Raw genomic sequence first — 17,358 nt, 5'->3', positions numbered from 1 at the left:
CACGTGCTGCCGACACGCTGCAAACACGCTTGTGGTTGCCTTGGGATTGCCGTATAAGTCTTCTCATGTTCTTTGCACAACGTTTGTTCAGCATTTCACAACGACTGCAAATCGACAGCGTGAAGAACGGCGACTCGCCGCCGCCCAATAACCGCATACGCGTTTCCACGTTTTGAACTCGTGCGGACGAACGCGCCACGGATTGTTCGCCCTCGTTTCCGCTATGCGGCGCCACTGCGCTGTCGCACTTGCAGTTTGTTTGAACTTTCAACTTCATGCTTCTTTCGCTGTTCGCTGGGTGGCAGCACCAGCCCGTAGGTAAATTTTATTTACTCTTGCGCCCTTTCGCGGTAATTCTTCTGCATCCATTCAAACGCTGTAGGCTTAAACCTCGAGGACTGGCGTACCGCCAGGCACACACCCGAGACTCCCCGTGGGCAGAAAGAAAAGCGTGCGGGTGCTGAAAGTTCACGAAGCAGGCGCACCTAAATCACGTCTGTAAAGCCTGTCTTCTCGATATATTTGTTGCGCCTGTGCCACTCGTTTTCGAAGCGACCTCCTTTTTTGCGTCAGTTCGCAGTTTCTTGCTTCACCGCTGACAGATTTAGCACCGGCTGGCCATAGAACAGTTCGATAAATCATCTGCCTTCAAAGCCACCGAAAATAAACCAGAAAAACGAAAGGTTATGTTTAATTCATATCGGTATTCTAACATATTACAAATAAAAATAAATGTGGAAAAACGACATAAGCTGCTTGCTGCTTTGGTGACGTTCCTTTTGCCGTTACTATTTAAGAATGGTGAGTGTTATTGTTCTTTATTTCGGAACTCGGTGTTTCGCCTATACGCCGAGTTGGAAACTATCATCACGATTTCGGCGAAAATATATTATATGACATGGTGAAAAAAGGAAGGGATGCCCGTGAGATTATTGATTTCGTCGTTCTCGTCCATAGAGTCAGTGACGTTCTCGTCGTTCCAGCTAACGCCGTTATACGTGGCGTTTAGTTTTGAAAATATTATTTAACTTTCTGTAAATGTTGATTGATGAGGAACTTGAGAGATCAGCGTTGCTTACGGCATACTTGGGACGCTGCTCCTGGTGTTTGGTTAGAGCTAAGGTACGCGCAGTGGGCCACCCAAGCGGCAGATACGTCCGCATGCGCGCACATACATACGCATTAGGTTAATCACAAAGTCTGATTAAGCAGCTCTGAGGGATACTGAAAACGCGTTCGTTGCGCGTGACGCGCAGGCGTGCATCCCCAAGAGTTACAGACGACCCGCAGTGCCAAGCTCGAGTAGCGGTACGAGTATGGTGTGGCCTGTAGAGTTTGTGATTCTCACAAATAAACGTCTTCTACGTCCTCAAGAAGATTGCTTTGAGGGCCTCGCGACACGTGGAAGTCGCAAGAGGGATCAATTTCATAAAGCGTTCCGCACTTAAGACTTGCTTCATTAGAGAGAGACCTATGCTTGGGCTTCAGTTGGCCATATCAAGAGCGATAGCTCTTCTGTAGCCCGCTTTTTCCTATTTTGATCATTTAATAAACGGAAAGAACATGCTGCCGGTGTTGTCCCTCTTCGCAATGTACCAACCAGCGACGCGGTCCATATGTCGTGTACATTCCGAGCGACTACACCTCAATCATATCGTCTCGCCGACAGATCTGCCGTATCATTAGAAATGCCGCCGCGCTCCACCGCTTCCTTGCAAATGAGCCATTGTATATCTGTTACGGCCGGGTGGGGTACGTTTGCATAATTACTGCGCGGAAAAGGCGCCAGACGCCCCGAGCCGTGGCGCATTGTGATTTCGGTTCCGTTTGAAGTGCGCCCTACTTCTCTCGACGCCTGAGTGGCTCATATTCGTTACCATGGAGACAGTTCAGTTTCGACGACCATTCTACTCCCTATCGGGTCGCTGAACCGTCGCTTTAGCTAAGGAAACGAGGACGCACTTGTCTCCGTGGGTCGCGCCATTCGAGTGCCGCTCTCGAGTCGAATGGCTACAGTACAGCTATCGTCAAATTTATTGTTTATTTTTGGGCTGCAACTTGCACATTAGGTATTTGTTTGTGTTGAACCGAGGCTTGGCAGCGATAAAAGCACGGGGAAACGACCAGTGAGGATAAACCACACGGTAATGTAGAGGTTGTCTATCACGCATGCGGGATATAGGGGCTCTGGAGGCTATAAATACGGTATCAACCAGAAGTTCGCGTTTTGCTTCATTGAAACGCAACATGAAGGCAGAAATGCATTGGTATGCCGCTCGTAGCTGTGATCAACAGGAAGTCGGTGGGTTTACCTGCATAGGGTAGTACGCTTAGGGAGCCTTCATGCAAAACTTGTTGTCGATCGATGCTATGGGCGTCCCCTTTGAAATGGGGCAGTGAGTTTCACCACCCAGCTCTCTTTCTTCTTTTGCCTAATGTCTTACATATCTTATTTTTTTTTAACAGACAAACTTCTCAGCATGAAACTTTCTGAACCATCACTAGGAACTTTGATTTTGTACACCTCAGTTGTTTGTGGTCTCCGTACTCTTGTGCCACCAGACGCCCAATCGCCTTTTACTAATCTCTGTTGCGGACATGTTTATTTCCCCCTTGCTATCCCTCAATCCAAGAGATTTAAGGAGGCCTGTCAAGCGGCACCTGCCGGATTCAGCAAACACCGCAAGCGGGAGCCTGCATCGAAACTAGAGTACGGGGGATATTTTTCAGTTGCGATTTTCAGGTTATCGAATGACTCGGTAATGTGTGTGACCTGATTGTGATAAATACGTGCACGTGTCGTCAAGAAATACACGCTGGTCAAGGTGCGATGTTGACGAGAAATGGCTAGCCAAATGATCAGGGTAGTTATAGCACAGCAAAATTACACAGGCTGCCGCGCATGTGGCCGGAGTGTAGTCACCGGGTATAGGGTCAATATTGACGTTGCTATATGGACGTTAGACGTTAAAAGACACGCACACAGAAAGAAGAAACGACAAGACGAGCGCAATCTCCCGTTCTTTTTTTTTGTTTGTCCTATCTCTCTCGCGTGACAAAAAAAAAAGTTCGTCAGTTATCAGAGTACCCCTGGCTGGTATAAAAACAACGTGACCTACCCCAAGAGGCCCCAGTGTCAGTAACCGTAACAGGCGCCTTGTATCCTTGCTTATACTTTAGACATTACAACGCACGTTGTCATTTGGTCATGTAATCAGGCCAATTTAGGTCTTTTAAAACAGCATATATATATATATATATATATATATATATCTGTATCCCTGTACTCTGACGAAGGCTGGTCCACCAGCCGAAAACGTTAAGTAAAAGAAGTCTTCCAAAAAGTTCGTCGTCTCTTTCCTGCGTATGTTACGTCGGGTCCTGCGTGCTGAACTTTGAAGAAAACCCCTATATATATATATATATATAAATATATTCAAGTTATGACTCGCAAGTAATAAAGTAATACCTAACCTAACAAGTAATAAAGCAAAATCGACCATCCCTTCGTCATTATCGGGAAGAGTGGCTGATATGGCGCGACAGACACACGTGTATGCATCACAATGAAGCAACCTGCAGGCCTTGACATCACATGTGAGCTGTTATCGTGCGGTGTTTACTCCGTGTTCCCTTTAAAAAACATACGGTACTTTAGGAGTTCGCGACTTTGTCCGCAGCAGTAATACGTCCTGTGCGTCGATTGCTACAAGTGGGGGCCGCATGCGTTAGCCGAATAAGACGGTGGCAACTCTCAAGCGAACTATTCCTCGAAGCTGTCTATGCATCACGGCTGTCCCCTATCAAAGCTGCTTGCCGTGTTTGCAGAGCAATCAGACGGGTCTGATACACTCAGGGGTACGCTGCACAAAGACCCTACAGAAGAAGAATCGCTACTAAAGTTAACATTACGGTGGCGAAGCTTTGGGGTGTTTATGGACGCTGGATCTTCACTCACAATGTCCAGGAGATTGACGATGGGCTTGGAACCGAGGCTTTCAACGGTGTCGTTCTTGTCCAGACATGAGTAGTAGTAGATGCGAGCTTTCTGCTCTGCTTCACTTTTGAGCTCCGTTTTCTCGTCCTCTGGAAAACACACAGGCGAGCGAGAACGGCAGTAAAGCAACCCGAAATACAGCTCCGCAAACTGTGCACTATTCTTTACATTATTTTATTGTTGTATGACTCTATCTATACTTCGGATGATCTAGGTATCAAACTTCGAAGACAACATGGCGTAGCAGTGCTTATGTGAGCCACAGGCAAGCAAGCAGGGGGCAAAGGACGAAGAAGTTTTGTTAGCCGAAGCCAGACTTCGCCTTGCAACTATTGCCGGCTTTTTCTACATCCGAAGGGCACTTTTCATTCATTCATTCAGTCATTCATTCATTTTTTTTTCTTTGATGGGTTTTGACGTCTCAAAGTACATATGACAAGACGGGACGTGTGGCGACATTCAGCGTGCAAGTAGAGATGCTTGAGCGAGTCGGGATGGCGTTCACGGCGCACCCAGACTCTGCGCGCCGTGAACACTATCGAAGCGGTATTCCAGAGGATCTAAGGCCCACTTATCGGCGGCTATCGAGCGCGAGTGTTCATCGTCTGGCGAAGGGCGGAAAGAATGGTTCTCTTTGTTTCTTTTCTTTCTTCTCTTGACCACCGGTTTAGAGAGACGCGACTCACCCAGCACGTTCTTCATGACGAGCTGGTTCTCCTGCCAGAGCTTGCCGAAGGTACCCCAGATGGACTTGCCGTCGGGCAGCGGGTTCGCCTTGATCCAGCCGCCGCACGAGTACTGGTAGAAGTCCTCGCACGGATCCGTCTCCGGGTCCATGGCGTTGAGGATGGAGCTGGCCACCGTCACGCACGCCGGCGTCACGCAGTACTCTGCGGGTGTGAGTCACAACGGTGTGAAGCCAACAGATAATACAGACAAAAAATAACGCACAGGGGAAGTTATTTGTAGTTTCAACTGAAGTGTAGGGAATGATAAATGCGAGGAAAATGAAAGTGGACGAAGACATAAACCTGGAGCGGAAACCAGAACATTCGCATTACGCATGCGATGCGCTACCAATTGGGCTAGGCCGGCGGCTGTTCCAACGTCCACATTCTTGGGTATTTATGTTTCTGCTGTTTTGGGGGTGTTAGCCAGCGCCACTCAGGCGGTCGCGGCGGATGTGGAACATCATTTTCAACGATGGCGCCACGTAGTACATTAACTTTATGAACAGGCAGCTGGCAAATAAACCCCAATATGCTACCTGAAGGCATCGCAGATGTCGGATTCGAGACCCTCGCTATGAAATGAGCGGGAAGAAGAACGGGAACCGAGGGGCCCGATTTTGGTTAATCACAACCGTACGAAGCCAACAGATAATGAGGCCAAAGAAAGCACAGTGGAAGTTATTTGTAGTTTTATTAGCAGTGTAGAAAATTATAAATGAGACGGAAGTGTTAGTGGACGAAAGAAACAAATTTGTGCTTTTATTCCCTTTATCCCTTTCCCCAGCACAAAGTAGCCAGCCGGTATTTACACTGGCTAACCTCCCTGTCTTTCCTCCCCTTTTGTCTCTCTCTGTCTCTCTCTCTTCGCATAAAGTGGTTTAATGCGACAGAGGCTGGAAATGTTGACAACTATTCCGTCGCTCGCTTCTCCGCAAACAATAATTTCGTCGATGATCACACGAAGATAACGTTAGGTGATATAAAAAAGGTTCTGGTAATAAAGCCGATTTCTTAAACGTGCTTAAACAGTCAATATTTAAAAGAAACGCAGAAAAAGAAAGAAAGAAATACGGCAGCTTATGCGCTGTCTACAATCAAACACAAGGCAATAAACAAAATTAATAGAATAATACAATATAACTAAACAAACGAGGACATGTGTCACACAAATACAATATAGCTTTCAATATAAAGAAGGTTATTAAAGCTTTTATAGCTGACCACCATTGCAATGACGCGTTACACCATGGCTCAAGCAACTTTTCTATACCTAAAGGACGATCCCCAAGGCGATTTATTGTTGTCCTCAAAGCCGCGCTTTGCTGTTCAAGGAAGGGGGAAGGAGACAAAGAGGAGGAAAGACAGGGAGGTTAGCCAGTGTAAGTACCGGCTGGCTACCCTGCGCTGGGGAAAGGGGTAAAGGGAATAAAAGCAGAAAGAAGAAGAAGAGGAAAAAAAAATGGAAACCTGCTCGAGCTTAGCACAGGCAGCCTATGAGAACGTGTTCTACGTTCTCTCGTAAATCGCCGCACGTGTCATAAGGCATAGCTGAACGACGTGTACTCCGCGAGTCGCGCGCACACTCGTTTTTGTTACCCGAGACGTCGAGGGTAGGAATGACGTGTCAAGTGCTCATGCTCAGCCTGTTGTCATGTTCCTCGAAAGCAAAGATGTTTTTTGGTGATATCCCCCTGTTCGGGTTACGCAATAACTGACGCATGTACATGCAATATCTTTCCTTTATTGGTTTTTATTGAACGTATTTGCGGTTTCCTTTTTCTTTTCTTCGTTAATGCAAAGTGTCCTTTATTCAGCCAAGTTTGTAGCCGTTGTATTGAGCTGTGTCTCGAGTGCACCATTGCGAGAACATTATTGTTCCTATCAATATCATTCAAGTGAGAAACAAGAGTAAAAAGTCGGAGGCAGGCTTCCATACGTGCCTCCGTCAATAACGTCCACGCATTCTTCACTAACAGACGTACGGGCACGCACTTTCTTAGCTGCCAACGTAATCAGGGGTGAAGTTAAACAGTTTCCGTAGAGACGCACTACGTCTTCCCGCATTTATTTCGCTTCTGAGAAGAAGCCTTGGAATGAATGGTGCTTCTCAACGCTTTAACAAAAATAAGTGCACTCCTTCGTAATCGCACTATGGGAGATTAAATATTGCGTATTCTTGCTAGCTCGACAGGAACGCGTAGGGCTGCGTAAATCTTCATTTTTCTCTTCGTCGATGAAAGAAAAATACTCGAAGCTTTTACGACACGGTGCCCTTTTCTCATTATTAATGTGCCTACACTGCGGCTCTTCTTGAGCCATCGTGCCTTGGTGACATCGTATACAGACGCTATTTTTTTTTCTTTGGTTGACTGCGTAGAAAGATCGTTTTCCCACTTACACAACAGATTAAGGAACATCAAGAAAGTGCGATTAGACCATCGAAAACGGAAAAAATTTAGATAGATAGATAGATAGATAGATAGATAGATAGATAGATAGATAGATAGATAGATAGATAGATAGATAGATAGATAGATAGATAGATAGATAGATAGATAGATAGATAGATAGATAGATAGATAGATAGATAGATAGATAGATAGATAGATAGATAGATAGATAGATAGATAGATAGATAGATAGATAGATAGATAGATAGATAGATAGATAGATAGATAGATAGATAGATAGATAGATAGATAGATAGATAGATAGATAGATAGATAGATAGATAGATAGATAGATAGATAGATAGATAGATAGATAGATAGATAGATAGATAGATAGATAGATAGATAGATAGATAGATAGATAGATAGATAGATAGATAGATAGATAGATAGATAGATAGATAGATAGATAGATAGATAGATAGATAGATAGATAGATAGATAGATAGATAGATAGATAGATAGATAGATAGATAGATAGATAGATAGATAGATAGATAGATAGATAGATAGATAGATAGATAGATAGATAGATAGATAGATAGATAGATAGATAGATAGATAGATAGATAGATAGATAGATAGATAGATAGATAGATAGATAGATAGATAGATAGATAGATAGATAGATAGATAGATAGATAGATAGATAGATAGATAGATAGATAGATAGATAGATAGATAGATAGATAGATAGATAGATAGATAGATAGATAGATAGATAGATAGATAGATAGATAGATAGATAGATAGATAGATAGATAGATAGATAGATAGATAGATAGATAGATAGATAGATAGATAGATAGATAGATAGATAGATAGATAGATAGATAGATAGATAGATAGATAGATAGATAGATAGATAGATTTGAAAGAGGTACCTCGACAACCAGACTAGGTTAATAAAGTAATAAAACCATGTTAACAAAACAACCTTGGTTGTCACGTATATTTAGGAATTGGTTGGCGGTGAGAGGTGCGTGTTCATCTTCCCCATACGCTCACGCCTTTATTATATCCTTCACCTCGGAGAGGTTTAAACAGCCGCGGTGGTCGTCTAAAACGATGCTTAATACAGAATAACGCGAAAATGTTCTTTCTACTCGCCCTTCCCAGTGTGCCCTTAATATATTTAGGTATACGATACGACGTTTTGTTGCGTTTTATGCACGCGCAAAGAAAACTTCAGAAATATTTCACCGCTCCTCGCTCTTTATAATAAAGAGATCCGCGTGAAATTCCGAGCTTTTTCCAATGTCAATAACATATGTGTTTCCTCAGTGCTATAAATGAAGTCAATAACGTCGAACTCCTGCGCATCGACGAGACCATTTTCTTCTGTGTTATGCATTCGGGCGGAAAAGCACACGGGAACCCGCACTTTCACATTAAGCGGCTTTCCTGCGCGAAATGCAGTAGGGATCAAAAGATTAATGAAACCTCATTTCCCACTGAAAAGATTCAAATCCCACATCAACGTTTCAGCGGGCGAGGACTGGGAAAGAGAAGGCAGCAAGAAAAAAAATACAGAAAGAGGTAAGAACTCCTCGCGACTTAGGTAAACACTGCGAAACGGGAGGAACTCCATATAAGCCGTGTCATATAAAGACCGGCACAAGATTAGGCCCCGTAATCTTCTTGTATTTCTCGAGTAGGCAGCCATGAAGGAAGCTTCCCTCTTGGCTCGTGACGTATGAAACAGGAAAAAAAAGACAGCGACATTAAAATGCAGAGACTTGCCCGGCTCTGAGGGAGCGCACGCCCAAAGCAGCAAATACGTACACGCTTTGCCTGAAGTGTTTAGCAAGGCCCTCCCTTCCTCTAAGCGTACTGCAGGCGTGGAGACAGCCTTGAGACGAGTGTCGTGTTTCTAATTAACCTGCCGCGGACAGTTAAGGAAGGTTGCTAAGATACTTGATACTACAGATGAAGCAAGATGAAAAAGAAACTCTCAGAACAGATTACGGCTTGAGGCTCAGCGCGTCTTGTTTCACTTAATAAGGCATGTCAGTGTAGCGTCTGAGGGCTAGAGAGGCAGGAAGCGGGTGGCAAGGGACAAAGCATCGTTAAGGCAAGAAGGCACTCGAGAAGATTATAAACAGCTAGCGGTACTTCGCGGCTTATTCCCTGCGGCAAATACTACAAGCTGACGTCGACAGACTATAGTCACGCCTGGAATTGAAGAGGCAAGAAACAAGAACAGGATGGTGCTGTGACCACGGAAGGAAGCGCTGCTTGGTATTGAGACCTAGCAAAAAAGAAAAAGAAGAAAGATTAAATAATTTCTAAGCGGGAGACACCCATGAATATAACTGGCACACACGGTTGGACATAATGTTGCGTTGCCTTCCGGAGCGTCTAATTCTTTGCAAAGGTCTGCGAATTATGTTCGATAGAAGCCTTTCGAAATGCTTGAACACTGTTTCTTGCGATGAAATACGTGTATGCGTTTGAGAACGGGTCATAGATTTCAAGGCATTGTCGCGGGATGGGCGGAATTTCTGTGCTCAGAATTCCAAAACTGTCGTTGACGACAACGACAGCGGAGGGGTCCTCATGTTTGTAAACATCTACGTCTACGATCGCATTACTTGAGGGCAAACAGAGCTCGTCAACAGAAATTAGAGGGGGCACGTTTCCTCTCCGAACTGACATCAGCCCAAAGGCCAGCCTAGAAAAAGAAAAGACGTTGGAAATAAACTGTTTCGATACTTTTGTATTGGCTGTCGTCCCATTCCGTCATGTTACACCGCTATTGCAACTTTCGTGGGGAACAGGGGTCAAATTCACAGAGCTTTTCGTTCGTAGGTGCTCCGTGCCTGCGGCGAAGCTTTGCCTGTGCTGCTCGCGCCGGAGAAGATCACGTGCTAGCGTCTTCCCCGCGCCTTTATCTGTAGGCTCATTTGAACTGCAGTGACCGCAGCCAAGATATGGAACCGGGTGGTGGCTTCATGGGAGGCATTTCGGAACGTTAATCAACAGAATGTTGAACGTGACGGCAACATTTTGCATCCCTCTCCTGTCATAGCATCATCCTCCCTCATCACACCCTTACGTACCCGTTCCCCCTTCACCTTTGCAGAGTAGCAGACAAGAGCGCGCGAGCTCAGATCGACCTCTCTGCTTTCTTTCAAATTACCTCGCTCTTGTGAATTCGGTCCAGGCGCCAAATTCACAAAGCTTTTTGTTCGTAACTGCTCTTTGCCATTGGCTGGCCGACTTTGTTAATGGTATTACCAGCATCGACATTGGTTGGAACTTGCTGTTACAAACAATTCCAGCGTAAGAGATCTTTGCGAACGTGGGTTCAGGTTCCCTGCCGCATGCATCAAAACAAGCTGTCGCACATGACGAACCTACTCAGTGCTGATAATTTACTCCCTGTTATTCAACAATTTGCGAGTGACGGAGCAGCACTGTCAATAGAGTTGCCGGGCAAGATTAGGTAAAAGATGCGCTTCCTAAGCATGCTCATCAGTCCATTAATCACATTAGCTATTACGGTGCCATTACCACTACGACAAAATATAAACAAGAACTTGACAATTCAGCTTCTTCCAAACGATCCTAATTCCGCTGTCAAACCATGCTATAACCAAGACAGCTGGCAAGCTGCCAGCAACTTAGGAGAACGACGCTACGCTTTGTGTCCGAAAACAAATGTCTGAGCAGCCGATTGCCTGTGAACAGAGAACTTACGCCTTTTCCTACACGCTAGCTCAAACGTCGGTCTACCACCACATTCCCTACACTGCGTTAACACTGTCGCCGGCTCAGTTTGTGCAATTTGGACTGTGCGATGCGACCAGACCGACTTTTGTCCAGCGCATGACTACACTGGCACCAGAAAAACCTCGAACGATTCACATATTTCGTGGTTGTCTAGCCCTACAGAAGCTGATCAGCCTGCGAACAACTTCGCCATCCTTCCAATACGTTCCGAACTGATGCGTCGAATAGTATACACCCGCGCAAGGAATGGCATCCTAGTCTACCGGCGCCTAGCACCACGTACGAATATTCCTTCATATAGCAAGGAGTTTTGCTCTTGCTTTGGGACCAACTAAATCTCTCGCCGAAGACGGCGACGCTTCCAAAAAATTGTCCTCGCTGTTGACATCGAAAAGGCGGTCCGAGCGGTGCCACGTCCCACGATCGTGAAGGACCGTCGAGCAATGGGCATCCGTGGCCGCAATGCGTGCGTCGTCAGTGCCTTACTAACCGATTAAGTTCCGCGCCCACTTCAGCACAGTGCCGCCCGTGGTTTTGACGGATGCAATCGGAGCCACCAAAAGGCTTCGTTTTTTTTTTTTTTTCTGTAATAGTCGTCCATTACACACCAGCTGCGCAGGCATGAAATGCTGGCGATTACGACCTCAATGTCTAGTTGAACCCACTACAATGACTAACCTTCAGCTCCGGGCTTATAGAAAGCTTTTGTCTCTCTTTATGTGATCCTTGAAAGGCGAGTGCAGTTCAATTCTATTCAGCCCAACGTCCGTTTGCAAGCCGTACAGGAACGCTTGCTTTCATAACAGGCTATAGAGTGCACAGTAACAGCGCCTGCTGTTGGCGAGACGTAGCCTTCTAAAATTCTGTCAGATTATGCGAAAAGTTTGTAGTTTCCAGTGAGCGTCAGTGTTGTTTCTGTGCTGATTTGTAGGGTACACATCCACTGTCGGTTCCATCGTTTCCAATATGCAGGTTTCTGTGAGCAGCCAGCACTGTCAGCATTCTTGAGCGCCGCTAGACGCGTCTCTTTGCAGAACCTTTGCGCGATGGCTGTGGCCACGCTATTGACTTATGTTGTGCGCGTACAGAAAATAATGGGGCGCTTCATTATTATGCGGATCACAATCATCTCGGGTCAGGATTCTCGCTTGTCGGGGCTGAGACTGAAGTACAATGCCAGGTCTGTGGTTAACGTACATACGCGCACGTAAGCATTGCACTGCTGATGCCACGCGGTAAAATATGTTTGCGTTTTGCTATAGTTTGGTAGGATACGTCAAATCATTCTTAATGGTGCCTTCTGAATATTCACATGCCCATGTTTCCTGCTTTTTAGAGGAGCGTGGCTTGATGTGTCGATTTCAAAAGTGGTATATTGTTCCACATTTTCAGTTCGCAATTAGCGTAATGCTTTGAAGCCTGGTCGGGTATAACGTAAATATTCTTATCGCTAGATTTAATCCGTTCTTATCAGCTTTCGTTCATGACCGGCCGATCGTGGCGATAACGTTGGCGGAGCGCTGCTCGGACCAGTCATGAAGCGGTAAAAGGAATAGCATTTGAATATAATCGTTACATTATCCCGGCCGCAGATCTCTACGATGCGAGCACAATGAAAACGATGATTCGCCTTCAGAAAAGCGTCCCAAATGTTGGAATATTTCCGGAAACACGTCAGCAGACCCGCCCGCTTGTTAAGGACTTCAACTACTTCTATTGATGCTTTTTGATCTAAATGTGCTCATTGTAGGTTGCGACATTACTGGCAATATTTACCCTCTCTGTACATGTCACCTTAGATGCAGAGATATACTTTTTTATGTGACCACAGTACGGTGATAGCAGGATACAGGAAGTAAGGCTATATACTCCTAAGTTTTTATGCTACTTGGAATTAGAACGATACTTAAATAATAGGCAGTTTTTCTAAACAGCACACGGCAAGAAGTTACCGAGTATCTCTTGCGATAGGAAAGACGTCATAACCTTACCTAACCCGCCGTGGTTGCTCATTGGCTATGGTGTTGGGCTGCTGAGCACGAGGTCGCGGGATCGAATCCCGGCCACGGCCGCCGCATTTCGATGGGGGCGAAATGCGAAAACACTCATCTAATTAGGTTTAGGTGCACGTTAAAAAAACCCAGGTGGTCCAAATTTCCGGAGTCCTTCACTACGGCGTGCCTCATAATCATAAAGTGCTTTTGGCACGTAAAACCCCATAATTTATTTAATTTTGTCATAACCTTGACGAATTACGATGCATCTTTACTAGAAGTTGAAATCTATAAAGGTGATTCGTTGCTTCTATTTCAGAAGCGCACAAAATTTAGAGCATATATGTGCATCTTTAATAAAGGTTGTGAGATGAAGAGGATAGGCTTATCATTCTTTTTTTTTTTTTTTTGGGGGGGGGCATGCTCCCGTGTCTGTTCTGTGTTTGCTTCTGTTCCTGCATTTTGTGGGAATATACCTTATTAAGACTGCAAGATCGAATAGCCCAACAGTGAGTCCTTCTCAGTCCCTCGAGCGCGCTTTCACATCTTTGACTGCTTGACAGTTTTCATCGCAACACTCGAGTAAGGAAGGACGCTGCGCTCAGGGAGGATAGCCGTGCGGGCACTCACTAGGCTGCGAGGGCTGGGCGACGCGCTCGATGATCCTCTCCCGGACGCTTCCCGTGTTGACGCTGACCACGACGGAGAGCACGAGCACCACGAACGCGAGCAGGGCGACCAATGCCAGCAGGAACCGCTCGAGCGGCGACGCCCGCTGCCAGAAGGTGCGCCTGTGTCCGCCGGACACCGAGTAGCGCACGCCGAGCGGGTTGAGCATCGCGGCGGTGGCCGAGCTCCCGCCGCCGCCGCCCCCGCCGCCGCCGGACTTGATGTCGGTGAGCACCGTGGAGCTGCCGGTGGCGTCCACGGGCATGCTGCTCGCGCTGCTCGTCTCCTCGTCCTCGAAGTCGGTCCGCTTGTACCTCGGCATCTGTACTCGCACGGGGTGAGGGAGAGCGAAGAAAAAAAAAAAAAGAAGTTTACGTTTACTTTGGGGCGTGTTTACTGGACCCTTCCCTACCAACTGAGTCCTGCGAAAATACGCAAGGTAGTGGAAGAGAGAACAAAGTGAGGAGAAGGAGAGACTGAAAGGTTAAACCGGAGCTTACGTCCGGCCGGCTGCCTTCTACTTTAGGAAGGGGAAAGGGTAGAAACATAAGGATATTCACTGAATAAGCCACATTTGATGGTCCCGCAGCATAATGCTATAAGGTCGAATGTGTTTTATGGATTCTTAGCCTGACAAAGGCTAGTTTTGATTGATTGATTGATTGATTGATTGATTGATTGATTGATTGATTGATTGATTGATTGATTGATTGATTGATTGATTGATTGATTGATTGATTGATTGATTGATTGATTGATTGATTGATTGATTGAGCTATAAGAGACATCGTAATGGAGATTTCAGGTTTCGACCAGCTGGGTTTACTTAACGTTCAACCACAGCATGGTTGTGTCACCTGCCCTATCCCAGCTCTCGTTTCCTATAGTTAGACTACCATAAACCGCAACTAGCTACTATGAGCTAAAAAATCTACATTTATACAACTATGATGCATACACTACTGAATCCACGAAAAAATATACTATTACTAAACTACCACTGCGCACTGAGATCCGGCTCTGAGTCGAACCCACGACCTCGTACTCGGCTTCCATGATTGCAGTTTTGAATGCATATGAAACAGGCGTATATAAAACGCTATACAGGCCAACAACGGTCGCCCTCTCTCAGCGAGGCAGCCACGCTTGTTTGCACACACGTTCTCGTAACGTACGCGAACAAATGCTGCCTGGGTGCAACAGGGCCACCGCGGCAACGCGATTACACGATGTTAATGCACTGCGTTGGCCAACATGTTGTCGCGGTGGGACGGCGTCTTTAAGTCTGTTAGAGAATGATGTTACGCTGCTGGTATCATGGAAATTGGAGACGTTTGCTTGGATAAAACACGATAGACGAGGCGACAAACACGCGCACGCGCGTCTCCTTGCTTCATCATCTCGTTTGAGCGTTGTTTTGATAACTTCACATGATATGAGTCTGTTTCTTCTTGTGTTTACTGCTATTTTTATTGTGTACACTTGTATTTTCTGTGGTTGGAAATCACGTACGTTGTATGCGTTAGTGCCTTTCTTTCTTTCTTTCTTTCTTTCTTTCTTTCTTTCTTTCTTTCTTTCTTTTAACTTGAAGGATCTTTGTATTGCCGGCGTTCTTGTGCTTCTTTCTCGTTTGTGCACCCTCCGTGGTCACCTATGGAGGTTGCCGTCACACCCTTAGAGTTAGAACTCTGCTGATCCCGTTATGTATGTAAGCATTATTGCCCGAAACGCATTAGTAGCGCTGTTTCTAAAGGCTTAATAAGGGCTAAACAAGAGCGCAGCATCACTGACAAGCACACACACCCTGCGATTGAGTGAACAAAATGAAGTTCGCAAAAAAAACGAAGGGTTCCTTCGATTGCTGGCTGCATTCCGAGGAAGCCAAGAAGCCCAGCACTCCGAAAATTTTCGCGGAAGTTTTTCTAGAAATTCTTTGCAACAATGCATATTTTTTAGCAATCTTAATATAGAAAGGGACCAACGAGTAGTGAGCTGAACGTTAATCAAAAGGAACTTATATATTTGTGTGTGAAAGGACGCTCGAGATGCGAACCAGCACGCGAAAATCTTTTCCACAGAAACTGAAAAATAGTGTAGCTGCATGGGCAGTTCCGCGCCTTCAAACCACTCCCCGGGAAGAATGGTTGCACGTTATATTGTAGAGGGTTTGTCGTTCATTGTTCGCACGCTTCTGTAGTCTCCAGTGGTTAGAGTTTCTGTCGTGACACAAGGTCTGGCCCAATCACAGATGTCCCTCTCCTCCGGACTGGTCTTGGAATAGATTGGCCTAGCAATCTCTGCGGGCTATTTCGAGACGATACCGACGCATGTGCGCGGGTCTGGTTAAAAGCGGTAATTTTATTCACTACGTCGTCCTCACCACGAACAATGCCCTTTTCTCTTTTTAACGTTCTTGCCCCTACGCTGGGGAGCGAAGGACAGCCCAATACATACACAACACGAGTGTTTCATATTCAGGTTGTTACGATGATCACATATATTGACAAGTAGGTTTCTTGTATCCTTTTTCGGTGCGACTCTTCGCGTTCGCCACTGATAAGCTTGTATAGCTTTCTACACTACCGTCAGGTATTCTTATTACCCATGGTAGAATAGATGCAGATCAGCGGCTACTAGCACGTCTCAAATGAAGTGACCAGCGCGTTAAGTTCATTAGAAATGACCGGAAATATATCATTGTGAAGTCTGCGGCCTTCTTAGTTGTTCATTAAGACCAGTCAGTTGACCTATATTGATTTAACGGTAAAAATGACCCTTCCCATGCTTGCACATACATATAGTGAAGCAAGTGAGCAGCCTCCGATCTAAAAACAGTGTGCATGCTTACAACGATGCAAAAACAACTAAGAGATGCTCGATATCTCGCTCGAAGTGGCTGTTAGTGTTCCTGTGTTTTTGTTTTGCGACCACCGCCACTGACTGTTCCTCCTGTTTGGGCCACTGAGTCATCCTCGTAATGAAAGTTCATGGCTTTTTGTTCATGAGTTCATCACTTCGCCTTTTGCCATACTCCTGAAGTGTACCTCTATTTAAACACTTGGCATAAACTTCACCTAATGCTCGAAACGCACGGCGGATTGACAATTACTCATCAATGCAGGACCTCAGGGGCCGTGATGTTCAAAAGTAATTCTGAGTCCGGCCACGAGTGCCACGAATAACTGTGCCCGAGAGTCATCTTGATTTCTGCACCTATATTAGCGAGGCTTCTCAGACTCCATCACACGTAATCACCAAGGCTGCGTACCACGTTGCTAGTCTAGATTAGGCGCGCGCGAAAAAATCCATTTGCTCTCGAAAAAACGCACTATTGGAAAAGATTCGGCAGCCACGCTTGTTCCTCTTTCAACGCCTCAGGGGGTGCCAGAGCCCATCCCATGCTAAAATTCTTTAATGTGATCGAAAAGGCCCTCACCTTTTAAAAACACGGTACAGACGTGGCAATCACAGTAGAACGAACACCGGAAGCACGCGTGAATATGAACACTTCTGCACGTGTGGCCAGGACACGGGGTCCGTATCGCACAGGTGGCCGCTGTACGGCGAGCGACCTTCACAGGTACTCTTTATATCCGCAAAGCAGAAAACACGCGAACTCGCTCCAAGCTCATACTCTTTCGCATGTTGCATTGTCGTTAATTTCGTCCGTGTCCCTAAGGATAGGAATCGCTGTTCACGAGCGCAGGTCGTGAAAAGCGTACCTAACTAAGCGCGCCTTCCAAGTGAAGTGACGTCAGTGAACACTAGAGCGCACATGTCGA

General features: G+C 45.8%; 1 protein-coding gene across 4 annotated transcripts in view; it reads right to left on the bottom strand.

Annotated features, from left to right (window-relative positions):
- Window positions 1-17,358, bottom strand: part of Nep3 (M13 family metallopeptidase neprilysin 3) — a 146,331-nt gene that overhangs the window by 36,756 nt on the left and 92,217 nt on the right. For all 4 annotated transcript variants that reach the window (XM_050169639.3, XM_055064912.2, XM_050169641.3 and 1 more), the window contains 3 exons: window positions 13,538-13,898; window positions 4,684-4,887; window positions 3,959-4,086 (listed from right to left, as the gene is read on the bottom strand). In XM_050169639.3, coding sequence (XP_050025596.1) covers window positions 3,959-4,086; window positions 4,684-4,887; window positions 13,538-13,898 — 693 coding nt within the window. The remainder of the gene's footprint in view (window positions 1-3,958; window positions 4,087-4,683; window positions 4,888-13,537; window positions 13,899-17,358) is intronic.

Source organism: Dermacentor andersoni, chromosome 3 (assembly GCF_023375885.2).
Source record: "Dermacentor andersoni chromosome 3, qqDerAnde1_hic_scaffold, whole genome shotgun sequence".
Classification (NCBI taxonomy): Eukaryota; Metazoa; Arthropoda; class Arachnida; order Ixodida; family Ixodidae; genus Dermacentor; species Dermacentor andersoni.
Note: the sequence above shows the minus strand (reverse complement) of the source record. Positions and strands in the feature narration are given on the sequence as shown.